Genomic DNA, 12,656 nt, shown 5'->3' with positions numbered 1-12,656 from the left:
ATTTGTTTGAGTTTGGGAGCCAACACAACGGTGTCATGATTTGCTGAAGAGACCATGAAATTTACGTTCGTACCACTGAAACGCCAGATTCTGTCTGTTATGGTTATCTCATCTCTCAACCTGACACATCTCGAAATCGTAACGCCACATTACCTGGCAACTTAATAAACTGACACTCATGCGTTTTGGATTAGACGTAGGTATTGCCGCACTCATGAATATTCTCCTTCTAGCTAACAAACGAGGTTTCTGATCAAGGAAATTAAGAGCTGCCGAAGGAGTCCGAGGTTGACGCCACACCCCAAGAAACTATCGGCTGTCTTCTCTCCAGGTGCCCATAGCTTCAGCCATTCTCAGCTAGCCTCGTTCTGCCGACCGACTTTAAGGGTTGACTGTCGTAATCTGCCGCGATCTGCCGCCTAGGTTACTACAAATCATGACAAACAGGCTTATCTGCAAGGTTCCTACGGTATTCGTGTGGGGAAATGCCCAGGGCCACTCTACGTTAGCTTTCATTCATACAACTTTCACAAGGTCGCTAGTTACAGCAGCTGGAAGCCTCGGGAGAGACCAAGGCTAATGTTTAATAGATTTGCAGTTATGAATGGTCCTCATGAGGGCTAAGTGAGCCCGACGACCATACAGGGCATTCCATATCGAGCATCACCGGCAGTCGGAAGGGACCACCCGATACCAGTGACTAAAACCTCCAATGGCTTTTTAAAAGAGTTAGACCTCACGGTGTCACAATCAGGTATGCCTAGTCTACTTTAAATGAAGACCGTGATGCTCTCTTGGATCACAACGAGACCACCTAATTCGCAATATTGAACTGACATCGATCCACTTGGGCCCAGATGCACTACTGCTGGATGGAACATTGGTACTACGAAGACATAGCTAGCGGCTGCGAAATGATCTGGCCATCAACTTCCATCGAGACTAAATGAAAACATTAACAGCCAGCCCATGAATTTGAAGTCGATCCATACCTGCTACACAAAACATGTTGTCTGCTTATTAAGAAGCTTACAGCCGCACTAAGGCCTTGGTAACGTTGCAATCAAGGTAAGCCATTTAGTGTAAGTTGTTGTACTAGCCCCCCATAAGTGGTCTAGTATAGTTCGCCCTGTACAGAAAAAAAGTCACAGTACGTATAACCCAATACAGTAGCACCTCTGGCCTGTGCTACATCTCGATATATCAATACGGTACGAATATCGAATAGCATGGAACGACTGCTGGTCCAGACCTCACTTCAACTGTGGCAAGCAGAAGCATCAGTCACAACCCTGACAGTGATGACTTCATTCAAACTACTCCAAGGTTGTGAAAACTCAAGGTAAGCCATACTGATTCAATGATATAAGGTAAGGAAGCACATCGGCCGACGCTCTTTTGAATGAGCTACACGGGAGCGTGTGTTCAATCAAAACATCGTAAAATGTCCCCGAGAACCATCAATAGGCCGCTTCCGAACTCAAGCGGGGTGTACCAAAGCATATGCACATGTATATGTATATTTGTGTTCTCGGATGTAAAACCTACTTTGATGGAATGAGATCTTTTTTTTCTGTTCTACGGCAGGAAATCAACATGGAGAAGCTTAGCCTGCAACCTGTTTCGTAAATGCAGGCGAATGTCGACTCTGTTTGGTATCGAGCTTTATGTATTGGAGTCGCACCTGTAACTGTCGAAAAGTAGTTCTTGCTCAATGACCCTGTCGTAAATGGCATCCCAGCAAGTATAAGCCTTCAGCTACTATAACTACATGATGATACGTTGGTTTGTGGATTTGTTCGTCAAAACATTAAATCGCTAGCCGTCAGCAAGGATCTACTAGCAGTACTTCCTTAGTCTAAAACTAAACAAGTTGCGAGTCGCCTGCGCGTATCGACGAAAAGGCATGGATGATCAAAAACAACTACCGTTGAAGATGAAGATGTGTTACACTGACATTGGCGTACTCATATCGGTACGTCCGGATGACTCTGCTGAAATGCTCCGACTTTGGCCACGAACACAGTGGAGTGGTTGGCTGAGGGCAAAAGTGGATGATATCCCCACAGGATCTAGCGAGTGGTTGAATATACTTACCATAGTAATCCGTCCTGAGCAGATGTGACCTGACAACGAATGCGGACGCGTTGTTGTATTAGTTTGATTTGGCCATAACCAACGGAAAGGCCGGGCACTGAAAAGCAGGGCAGTCAAAGTTCAAAATTTCCAGAGGCAAACGTAAAATGGTACAAGTCAAGGGTGCTGTGGCCCGTAGCGGTGCAAATGGGCCTATGTTATTTATTAGTCTCTACGAAGCTGGCTGATTTTCCGGAGTTTATGGTCCAGCCTAGATCACTTAAAGGTCCGTGCTCATATCAAGCTTTTACATACGGCAAATCGTCTTGGCCGTTGCCGCTGCGCATATATCCCCAAAGACATGATTCATTTCAGAGTTTTTTGACAGGTCCATCCTAGCCAGTGAGCGTATCCCAGGGCGAGCAGAGTCCACGCCAATTTCCGACTTACTCAAACCCAGCATTTTATACTTTCAAAGATATTAAGCCCCCTATCGATAACCCATGCACAGACAATCAAATTCTCTCTGATTGAGGGCGATCCCGTCTTGTCTGTTTACTTGGCACCGCGAGATGCCGCACTACCGTATGTCGGCTTGCGATGAACCCCCTCTCATGATCCACCTGGCAGCTTCTCGTCCAATCTCCTTCTGTACCTGTGATGACTGCGATGGATTGAGAGGAAGCTCAGCTTAACAGCCTCAAACAATGCAACCGGGCAGTCGAGCTACCAGTAGGTGCACGCGGCCACTACCCACAATCCCGAACTGTTCGGTAGTTAGGTTCGTCAAGACAAAAATAGATGCTTAATTACCGGAACTTTCAATGAGTATATGAAATGGGCGGCCATCCCGTTCCAACGCTTCTCGAATGTATTTTCCATTGATCCTCAGCGCTTCCAACGCTTTAATAGTCACTCTTTTGTTCGCTACAGTATCTGACCGTCTCAAACCCTCTTGAGCAACCACACTCGTTTGATAATACCCTAGTAATAATGCTGTTCCGATCTCTTGGTCTGGCGGCTGTGGCCGCTCTGGCCGTTGAGTCTACCTCGGACGTCTCTTGCAGCGATGATGTGTCTATTTCATTGGTACCAGTTGCCTCAGGATCGCCTCCCTCGGCTTCTCCCTCGGCTTCTCCCTCCGGCTCGCTTTCATCCGGCTCTTCTCCTTCGAGTTTGCCTTCTTCAGTACCCGCTCCAGTTTCGGCCCCTCGCTATGTCATGTACTTCGACCAGTATGCAAGCCCTGAGAACCTCAATTGTCTTGAAATTCAGTTTCTGATTGTGTTTTAGGTATCATACGACTGGAATCCCCGACAAGTCCATTACCAACGGCATCACCCACGTCATCACTGCCTTCGCCAACTCATCCCTGTTTGCTTCCGACCCGGCTGGCGAATACAAACCATTCAAGCCTTTGGATGAGGTCAGGGCTCTATTCAACAACGGCACCAAGGTCTGCATGGCCATTGGTGGCTGGGGTGATACTGATGGCTTGAGCCATGGCGCTTCGACGAATGCGAGCCGCCAAAAGTTTGCCAAAAATGTCGTCGACACCGCGGTTAAACTTGGATACGACTGTGTTGGTGAGTGAGCGAAGCTTGCTGTGAGAACATCTAAGATGACTGCTAATTAAAATGAAAATAGACGTTGATTGGGAATACCCTGCTGGCAACGGTGCCGACTACAAGCAGATTCCCAACGCAAACAAGACCCAGGAGATCAACACTTTCCCCCTGCTCCTCTCAGCCATCAAGACCCAGTTGAAGCACCACAAGATGGAGCTCTCCGTTACCGCCCCAGGTCTCAAGCGCGACATGATCGCTTTTACCAAAAAACAGACTCCCAAGATCAACGCAGCCGTTGACCACTTCACTGTTAGCCTCAATTCCGATCGGCAATTTCAAATAAACTTAGCTAACTTGGCACGCAGGTTATGACCTATGATCTTATGAACCGCCGCGATAACAAGACTGCTCATCATACCGACGTTAAGGGGTCCCTTGAAGCCATCGACACCTATATCGCTCTTGGCGTTGCACCTGCCAAGATCAATCTAGGCTTCGCCTTGTACGCCAAATGGTTCACCACGGCCGCTGGCTATAACTGCACTGAGGGTCTTGGCTGTCCCACCGAGCTGCTTGAGGCTGCTGATGGCAGTGATACTGGAAAGTCGGGAGCTGTCACCTTCGAGGCTAGCAACTTCCAGGCCACTCCTACCAACCTGACCACTTCTCCGGATTCTTCCTGCGGCGCCGGAACTTTCTACAAATGCCCCACTGGCAACTGCTGCAGTCAATATGGCTACTGGTAAGTGAATTTTACATGAAACTGGGCAACGGCCACAGCTAATGCTGTTTCAGCGGTGCTACTGCGGCCCACTGCGGCAATGGATGCCAGTCCGACTACGGTATTTGCAACGGCACCTCCACCACTACGTCTTTCAAGACTGCCCTTGCAAACGGCAAGATCGATGAGGTCAGAGGTGGTCAGTGGTACTGGGATCCCGCTGGTCCTTTCTTCTGGACCTGGGAGACCCCGGCCCTTGTAACCCGCAAGTTCAACGATATTGTCAAGGCTCGAGGTATCGGCGGTGTTGCCGTATGGAGTTTGGGCGAGGACTCATACGACTTCGGCCTTCTGAAGGCCATCCAGGCTGGTGTCAAAGCTTGGCCCAAGAAGTAGTAGTGGATCCACTGTATAGCAAGACCGGCACATTCTTGACTTTCACAATTCCTTCACAGAGACACTCGCCTGTGCGAAGTGTGGCAGACCTTTTTGCAAACGCTATAACGAAGTTCATAAGTAGCTAAGCGTACACGATATGAACAATCCATGAAAGCACGTGATTTTGGCCTTCACAAGCAGACGATCCAAAATAATTTCACATCTGCGAAGCATTCGAGCATCTTGAGCCTAGCAGGTGTTCGGCACGCTTCTTCAGACCAGTGACGATTTGCGACAGGCAGTTGAATCCAAACGGCGCTTCAGTCAGGAGTAGAGTAGACAATGTGTACAGCATAACAAAGACGCCAAATCTTACTGTTGTTATCACTTGTTCCACATAAAATAGTTGTATGTGATCGGGCAGTGTTAAAATTACCAAAACTATGACATATATCACTCAAAATTCAGAGTCGACAAATTTTTCTCCTCCAAGAGGGTTTTGCGTTGCCTTTGGAGGAACTGACTTGAGTTCAAGCCACCCTTAGTACATGCTTAAGGGCTACTGGCGCCACTGCTGGTATACAAGCGGACTTGCAGCGGCTTGGCCCCTTCCGGGGCTAGTTGAAGGAAATGGCGGCACTAGCCTGCGTATCAATTGCAGTATGCGTCAGGACGAAGCATATCCTTACGCCTTGTTGTCAGCTCGCAAGTGGGAAGACATCCTGCTTGGTAAGGCTGAAAACACTGATTAGTGTACATCAGGTATACCAAACTTGTTCTTGTACTTGCATAGTTGGAGTCGCAAATTTGATTTGGCATATTGAGTTGTAAACCGGATGGCTTGTTCCGGGTTTGCAGAAGGCAGCTTTTCCATCAGCTCCATCAGCTTCTTGTGATCATAGGAGAACGCCTTTCCGTCAAGCAACGTCGGATCGGCTCCCCTCTCTAGAAGCCATTCCACATATCCCCAATCCCGCATGGAACATGCATACGTCAGAGTTGTCTCTTGTTCCCCTCGCTCCATGAGCTTCACTTTGTTGATGTCCACATCATCAAAGTCCAGCATGTGCTCAGCGATGGCGCGACGTCCGACGAACGGCAATAGCTTATACGCGACTGTTACGCTATGCTCATTCTCTCCATGATCTTTCTCCGCAGGTTGTGCAATGATGAATAACGGACTCAACTCGGCGATGTTGATGGGAAAGCTACTACTGGCTCGAAGCATCTCAAACGATGCAGAGTCGCAACCTTTTATCGCAAGCTCCAGGGTTGAGGTACTCTGACGATGGAGTGGAATTTCCACGGAGAAGTCAAGTCTACCATCGAGTCCGTGCATAGCTCGGAGATCGGGCCAGCAGGGCCCGATATTGGGGTCTGCGCCATGCGAAAGGAGAAATTTCACCAGGGGGGGTTCCATACACAACAAAGGTAGTAGAATGGCCAAACGGGCCAGGTGTCTTTCGTAGGCTCCCAAGCTCTGTTTGGGTGCCAGCCAAAGTCGATAAAGGTCTGCATCAATGGTATCAAATCGTCGTCTTCCGGGTACATCTGGAAGATAGAGGCGCCCTTAGGAGTCAATTTACGTTGTGACCCTGGTTCCGTGCCTTCAAAGACATAGCCATGCAGAGACGTTCCAATCGAAAGCAAATAGCGGGCAATTGCAGGTTGATTACCGAAGGAAGCCATTTGGAGGCCGAACTGACGGACGGCGTGGCTTGGTTTCGCCTCCCGGACAAATGCCTCGACATCTTCCTGGTAACCCATTCTGCAGGCGCAGTAGAAGTTAAGCTCAGTCGAATCTTCAGGATGTAATAAACCATCCTTCATCGCATAGTCTGGCCGAGGTAGCCTTGGAGGTAATGGCAAAAAGTCAGCAAAACAAGCCTTGAGTTCGCAGATACCGCTGAACATCGCTTGCGGCATTTGGCTAATACTGCACTGTTTGGATTTCCTCTCTTCATTTGTGGCTCGGATTTGAAAGAAATGCCACTTTAGCCGCTTATGCATTTGATGGCGAATGTGTGGTTGTGTTGTTTTCATCTTGATGTCCTACGATCCTTGCTTGATTTCGTATCCATTAAGACAGGAGCAGGTCAGTCATTATATCAGTTTTACTGATATTAAGTAAAAGTCTTTCTGATCTGCAACTACAACCTCTTTGTACCACGGAGGATTCATGAACAATCTCCAGAACTTAATGCCTATGTTTCGTTGTAGGCGAACAGTGCAGGAAAGACTCAGACTGCCAGGCTGCAGCCGGCACAAAGTTTTAACAAACAAACACAGGGCCTAGTCACCCAATCGACCTAACTTGTCTGCATTCTCAATTGCGTTAAAGCTTCTAGGCAACTCTGTTTGTTAACCTTTTCTTTGTTACTCTTCCCTTGTTGCTAATTGAGCCCCTTAATAGCAGACCTCTTCAGACAGTTTTGCTGGAGGCTTTACTGCCTGTCGAAACCCATCTTCGAATTAGTAGCCATCAGACACTACAAAAAGTATACAAGTGCCTGCTACATCCGTTTACACAGTCAACAAATCACTGCTGGATATTAACATGCCCCTTTTCTATCATCAATTAGACAAAGCCAAATGTTATCTCCTTGAAGCAGCATGAATGGGTGGTTCAATAATACCCCTGTTGTGTAACGCCCCTACATCAAGGACAAGTTTGTGTTTATATTTGTTTTCCCCTAAAGTGTCCAATTTGGATCTCGTCTCTCCCAATTTCAATGTTCAATATTGTGCGACTTTGGGTCGTACGCCGGTATAACTGTTCAAACATGTCGTTGCAAAATGCTCATCAGCCAATACGTAAAACTAAGCGATGTAATATAGATTAAGATCTAAATCGATGAGCTCAGAAGAATAGGAATAGGGTTTAAACAGCTTGTATCTTAGACTGTATTTTCGAGGACCGCATCTCATCGGCTGCGGCCAGGTGTCCCTGACGCAATCCAAGCTGGTTTTCTGTCCATCATTTCTTGGTTGATTTTCGCATCTGCCAGCCGCATGTCGCAATCGGGTTGACGTAAACCTTCGAGTTCAATTCCAGGAACAGGAAGGGTTATAAAGTAAAATTCTGTCACCCATTCGGGAATAACAAGAAGGCCGACGGAGAGAAAGTCATTACAGTTAGCCGCCTGCTGAGAAGTGGAAGAGTTATGAGCCAACCGTTTCCTTCAATCTATCGGTACCTGGGTCCCTCACACTCAATAATTTTCGCCACTCCATCTTGAGAAAATCTCCCCAAGCTAACGTGTTACAGTTGTTGCTGTCAACAAAGGTGAGGGGGGTATAGAGACATGGGTTGCTTGCGGTGCGTAACAGAACAGGCACAAAGTTCAGCAAAGTAAAGGGTGGGTTACTATCAAGCAGCTAGGGAATGGAAGCTTCAAGGAGTTGCTCAATGCGACCTATTGGAAGTCGAGATTTAGTGGCAAACGGCTTTTAGGCAACTCTGAGCATGTAGATCATGATTGGTTTCTCTTTCTAGGTACGTACACAGCCTCGATGGTCTTCAGTTCTACCGGCATAGATTGTCAAACATTATCTGTGCTAACTACATCGAGTCAGTCTAGGACTTACTAGGTATACAAAGTTTTTGTCTGTACGTGGCACAGCTCGCTCCTCATCCAACATATGCTCACGGTTAGGATTCGAGATGGAACACGCAATATGTAATTTCAGACACTCTTCTCGATATCCCTTGGCTCGGTCTGCTCCTCGTTCGCCAGTACGCCAGTCGACTTCTCACCAGTACCGGCAGCAGCCGCGGCAGCGGCTTCTCTGTCCTTTTTCCTTTCCATACGTGCCTGCTGTTTGGCACGTTTGGTCTCGTTCTTCTCCTGGTCTTCCCTCATCTGCCTGATGACGGGGCTCTTGGCACGAATTCGCTCGCCGTACCGCCAGAAGATAAGGGGGATGGGGATGAGTGCGAGCTCGAGTAGCCCGCACAGCGTGCCAGCCCACTGGGGCGTCAAGGCTTTGTACATGGATGGCCCCGCGAGGGGCAACGTGCCTCCAAACATAGATCGCATAACAGCGTTTCCTGCCAAAGCGGAGGCAGCGTAGATCCCGTAGGCTCCTGCGAGGTAGTTCGAGCCATAGATGAATGATATTGTATTACCGGCGCCAAAGGGAATTCCGAAAGCAATGGGGATCGCCCAGTGGATAGTAGCCGGCAGACATGTCCAGGAGAAGACAAGTTGGCCAACGGGGGTGAGGACGGCGCCTATAGTCATGACCCGGGCAGTGGCCTCGGGAGGGACGCGACCGGTCACAGGGTCCTTTGGATGGGCGTTAATGATGCGACGGAAGATGGGCTCGCAGCAGATGGCCAGGATAGTGCCGATGCCGATGCCGATGAAAGCAAGGCCTGAGACGCCTGGTCCCCAGCCGCGGTACTGTGAGAAAACAATCGGGTATGCGACGAAGCATAGATAGAGAATGCCGTAGATGAGGGAGATCCTAGTCGTAGTTAGTTTCTGAGTGTTGTATGATGCAAACTGGGAAATCCTACCATAGATTGAAGAACCACAGAATGGGTTCTGTGAAACTTAAAACGAAGGGTCGACTTAGATTCAGCTTGATAAGATGGATCTTAGAAACTTTCTCGTCGTAGCGGCACCACCAACGCGGGTCGTCTGTCTCCTTACGCATCCGTGCTGCCTTGCGCTGGAGGATAGTCGGTGCGTACGTTTCGCGAAGGGTGAACATAAGGGCGATGCCAACACCGGCAAGGATGAGAACAATCCAATTAGTCCATCTCCAGCCCATGTACTGAAAGACGAAGCCACCGATGAGGGGTCCTGTTACGGGACCATTCAGGGGTGCAATACTGTAAAAAGACATGGCTAGTGCACGATATTCCTCGGTTGATATATCAACTACTGTTCCTGGGCTGTTGGCAATCAAGGCAGCTCCGAACAATGCGCTGAAACACCGAGTTAGGTCAGAGGAAGACGTGAGTGTGTAAAAAGAAGGCTTACCCGAAGAAGCGGACGACGATTAGGGTGGTCAGGGACTTCGCCAGACCGCAAGGGATAATCAAGAGTGATGATACGGTGAAGCAACCAATATAGACATAATGGCGGCCGTACAGCTCACTCATCGGTGCCACAATCAAGCTGCCAGCTGCAAGACCGAGGAGGTATGTCGTAACACCAAGCGTCGCAATGACCTGCGTCGAGTGGTACTCCTCAACGAGACCCGGAATGGAGGCGGTATAGCTCGTGCTATACAGTACGATGATCCAAGTAGATAGTGACACGACAAAGATAGTCCAGCCACGGTACCACAACGGCCAGTTCTTGGGGTTCTCGGGATCGTCCGGCTCAAAGACAACTTCAAAATCCGGGGGCCGCGATGCGGTGCTGCCGATACTCGTGCCGGTGCGCATGTACGTGATGGGCTCTCTGGCAACATGCTCAGCCTCCGTCTCGAGGTCAGGCGTCAGGGCTTGCTCGAGGGGCTCAAGCGGGTCGGTACCGGTGGACGAGTGGGACGAGGCTCGGCTGCGGTGGCTATGCCGAGACTCGACACCCTTCAACGGACGCAGTGGCGGCGAGTCTTGGCCAGAACTGGTTGACGTTGCCGTCGCGGTCTCGGCGGCCGCAATGGGTCCTGTTTCCGGATCGGGCGCGGCGCTCATGGTCGATTGATGCGCCGGGAGAAGTCTATACGTCCGTCTCTTCGCGGCAAATTGATAGTTAAGATTGGAGAAGGAGTAGAAAATACCCGTGGCTGCGCTTCTGAGGGATGCGATGAGAGTAGACCAGAAGTAGCACGACGAGCCTGGAGACAAGATATTCTTAACTGTCGCAGCGTCTTACAGCATTGGCTTAGGGTTTAATGGATCGCTTTTCCCAGCTGCTACCGAATGGCGCAGTTGAAGAGCGGTTAGAGATGAGTCAACAAAGAGCTCAGAGTGGGATCTCCGACAACTTTACTATACACAAGGTAAGCGAGTGTCAGAAATTTACAACCAACGTTTTTTTTTTCCGTCTCTCTTCCTCAGGAAACGCGGTCAGTCCTCGAAGGGGGGCGAGAGGGAAGGGCACCAGGAAGGGGTGGTGGGTAAGCCGCATCCGATCCACCAACGCAAAAGGGCGTTGGTGGGTGCGGTGGGCAAATTAAGGCACGCAATCGGAGCAGGATGTTGGAAAACCCGGGTGATCAACCTCGCCCGGGGATAATGGCGGAACTAGGGTCGCATCGCTTCGGGCTAGAATAGCCGTTCTATCTTAACAGACAGGAAGGGCCGGCATGCCATTGTCGGACGCGATGACTTTTTGGCTTCGTCGCGAGTTGGTAAATGACTGTTCCAATACTGTGACATATAGGTCTCTAAATATGGAGTCTGGAGTTCTTCCCCAGCCTCTTAGTGCAAACTCCATCTCTCCGCAAACCAAACCGCGTACTTGAAACGGGAACAACTGCTAGATCCTTTGTTGCCTCATCAAAAAAGGGGCCACAGTAGTCTCCGTTGGGCGAGATGTACAAGAGAAAGTGGACCTTAGCCGAGGTTCGCTTCGGGCCACCCTCCGATCCATGGAAATAAGCACTTGAAGCAGTAAGCCGGCGTGACAACTCAAACAAGTCATGTCAATAGCGCCGTGGCATGCAAAGCCAGAAGGTTGGCGCTGCTGCTAGTAGCTTTGGACGCGATGAATTCCTAGGTTAACTTGGCCAACTCCAACAATGAGTTTTCTCATGAGATTCCAGAAAGTCGTTGGAATTAAACATACCATATCGAAAGTTTTTCCCATTACCATAGCTTCCCAGTGTGGTGGGGCCCTGTCACGCCGATTGTCAAAAGCCTGTGTCGCAAGCTATTCCCGGCGCTTGTTCATTGTAGGCTGCTAGCCATCATCCGAGACGTCGGCGGGGCGCTGGCCGCAAAGCAGAATGTGAGTGTCTCTCTTATGTTGACAAACCCACGGCTGGAGGGCCCGGTTTTCGAGAATTGGGAGATTAGTGAGCGAGCATGCTTGTGTGTCCCGATGCCCTTGGTCAGTTGCATGGTGTGATTGATGACCGCTATCTTACAGCCGGCATCTCTTGTGTTGAGTCACGAGTGAGCAAAAACGAACATCCAGAGGACAAGAAGGATAAGCCATATCGGCACCGATGATCCGAGCTTCGACCACCACAATTCCTAATCCGGTTCTAGCTCGACGCTGTTTCCTCAAAAGTGGGGCTTCGGATATCTGCACTCCGCTTTCGGCTCCGGTTTACGGAGCAGGAACGACGGCCCTTTCTGGCCGTCTAACGTCAGATTTTATATTTTGGCCGGTCTGAGAGCCGGAACTTAAGAGGATGTGTTTCGTCCGCTTCTCTTGATCATCACCAAAATCTTTGTGTCTTAATCTAGTAAATGTTTCAAATTTTGAGAAGCAAAGCCGGGGCTGTGAGTGCCATTAGCAGTTCCCCAGGAATGGACTTGATGTGGAGCGCAACAAGCTCTGCCATGTATTCGAGCGTATGCAGGACCCAAAGGTCACTTTCTCGGATGGCAGCAAACAATTTGCACAAACGGTCTCGGATCTGGAGTGAAGGTCACCCTTTCAAGTGAATGCAAATGCAGGCGTAAACCAGGCCTGTGGATATTGGACGTCGAAGGAAGCTGCGGTGAACCTGTTCTCTCGTAGCGATGCTGAAGCTCGAAAGCGGACGGACATACCCAAACCGATTCCTCAAAACCCTTTTCTAGTGTTTAGAATCGAAGGATTGATTGACGATCACAATTTGATCGTCTTTGTTAAATTCGTTTTTGCAGCCCAGTACCAGCAGCTATGACAAGGATGCTGGACACAACAACCACGATAATCTTATTATACATTGGGTCCTGGAGGCAGTTTGGCCCATTGGATAGCTGTTGCTAAAACATCCGCATCAAATGAACATAACTC

At 49.3% G+C, this 12,656-nt stretch overlaps 2 protein-coding genes across 2 annotated transcripts; one reads left to right on the top strand and one right to left on the bottom strand.

Annotated features, from left to right (window-relative positions):
- Positions 1 to 3,069: 3,069 nt before the first annotated feature.
- Positions 3,070 to 4,761, top strand: ColSpa_03501 (endochitinase 1; the record flags this gene model as incomplete). Its single annotated transcript, XM_049269713.1, has 5 exons — positions 3,070 to 3,311; positions 3,370 to 3,662; positions 3,724 to 3,953; positions 4,010 to 4,386; positions 4,440 to 4,761. The coding sequence occupies 5 exons, from the start codon at positions 3,070 to 3,072 to the stop codon at positions 4,759 to 4,761; spliced, it is 1,464 nt and encodes a 487-aa protein (XP_049125670.1).
- Positions 4,762 to 8,429: 3,668 nt separating this feature from the next.
- On the bottom strand, positions 8,430 to 10,396 carry ColSpa_03500 (citrinin biosynthesis cluster MFS transporter mrr1; the record flags this gene model as incomplete). Its single annotated transcript, XM_049269712.1, has 3 exons — positions 8,430 to 9,213; positions 9,266 to 9,679; positions 9,735 to 10,396. The coding sequence occupies 3 exons, from the start codon at positions 10,394 to 10,396 to the stop codon at positions 8,430 to 8,432; spliced, it is 1,860 nt and encodes a 619-aa protein (XP_049125669.1).
- Between the last annotated feature and the right edge of the window lie 2,260 nt (positions 10,397 to 12,656).

This window comes from Colletotrichum spaethianum, assembly GCF_022836535.1.
Source record: "Colletotrichum spaethianum MAFF 239500 DNA, contig07, whole genome shotgun sequence".
Lineage (NCBI taxonomy): Eukaryota > Fungi > Ascomycota > Sordariomycetes > Glomerellales > Glomerellaceae > Colletotrichum > Colletotrichum spaethianum.
The sequence above is the reverse complement of the archived record's forward strand: the minus strand, read 5'-3'. Positions and strand labels throughout refer to the sequence as shown.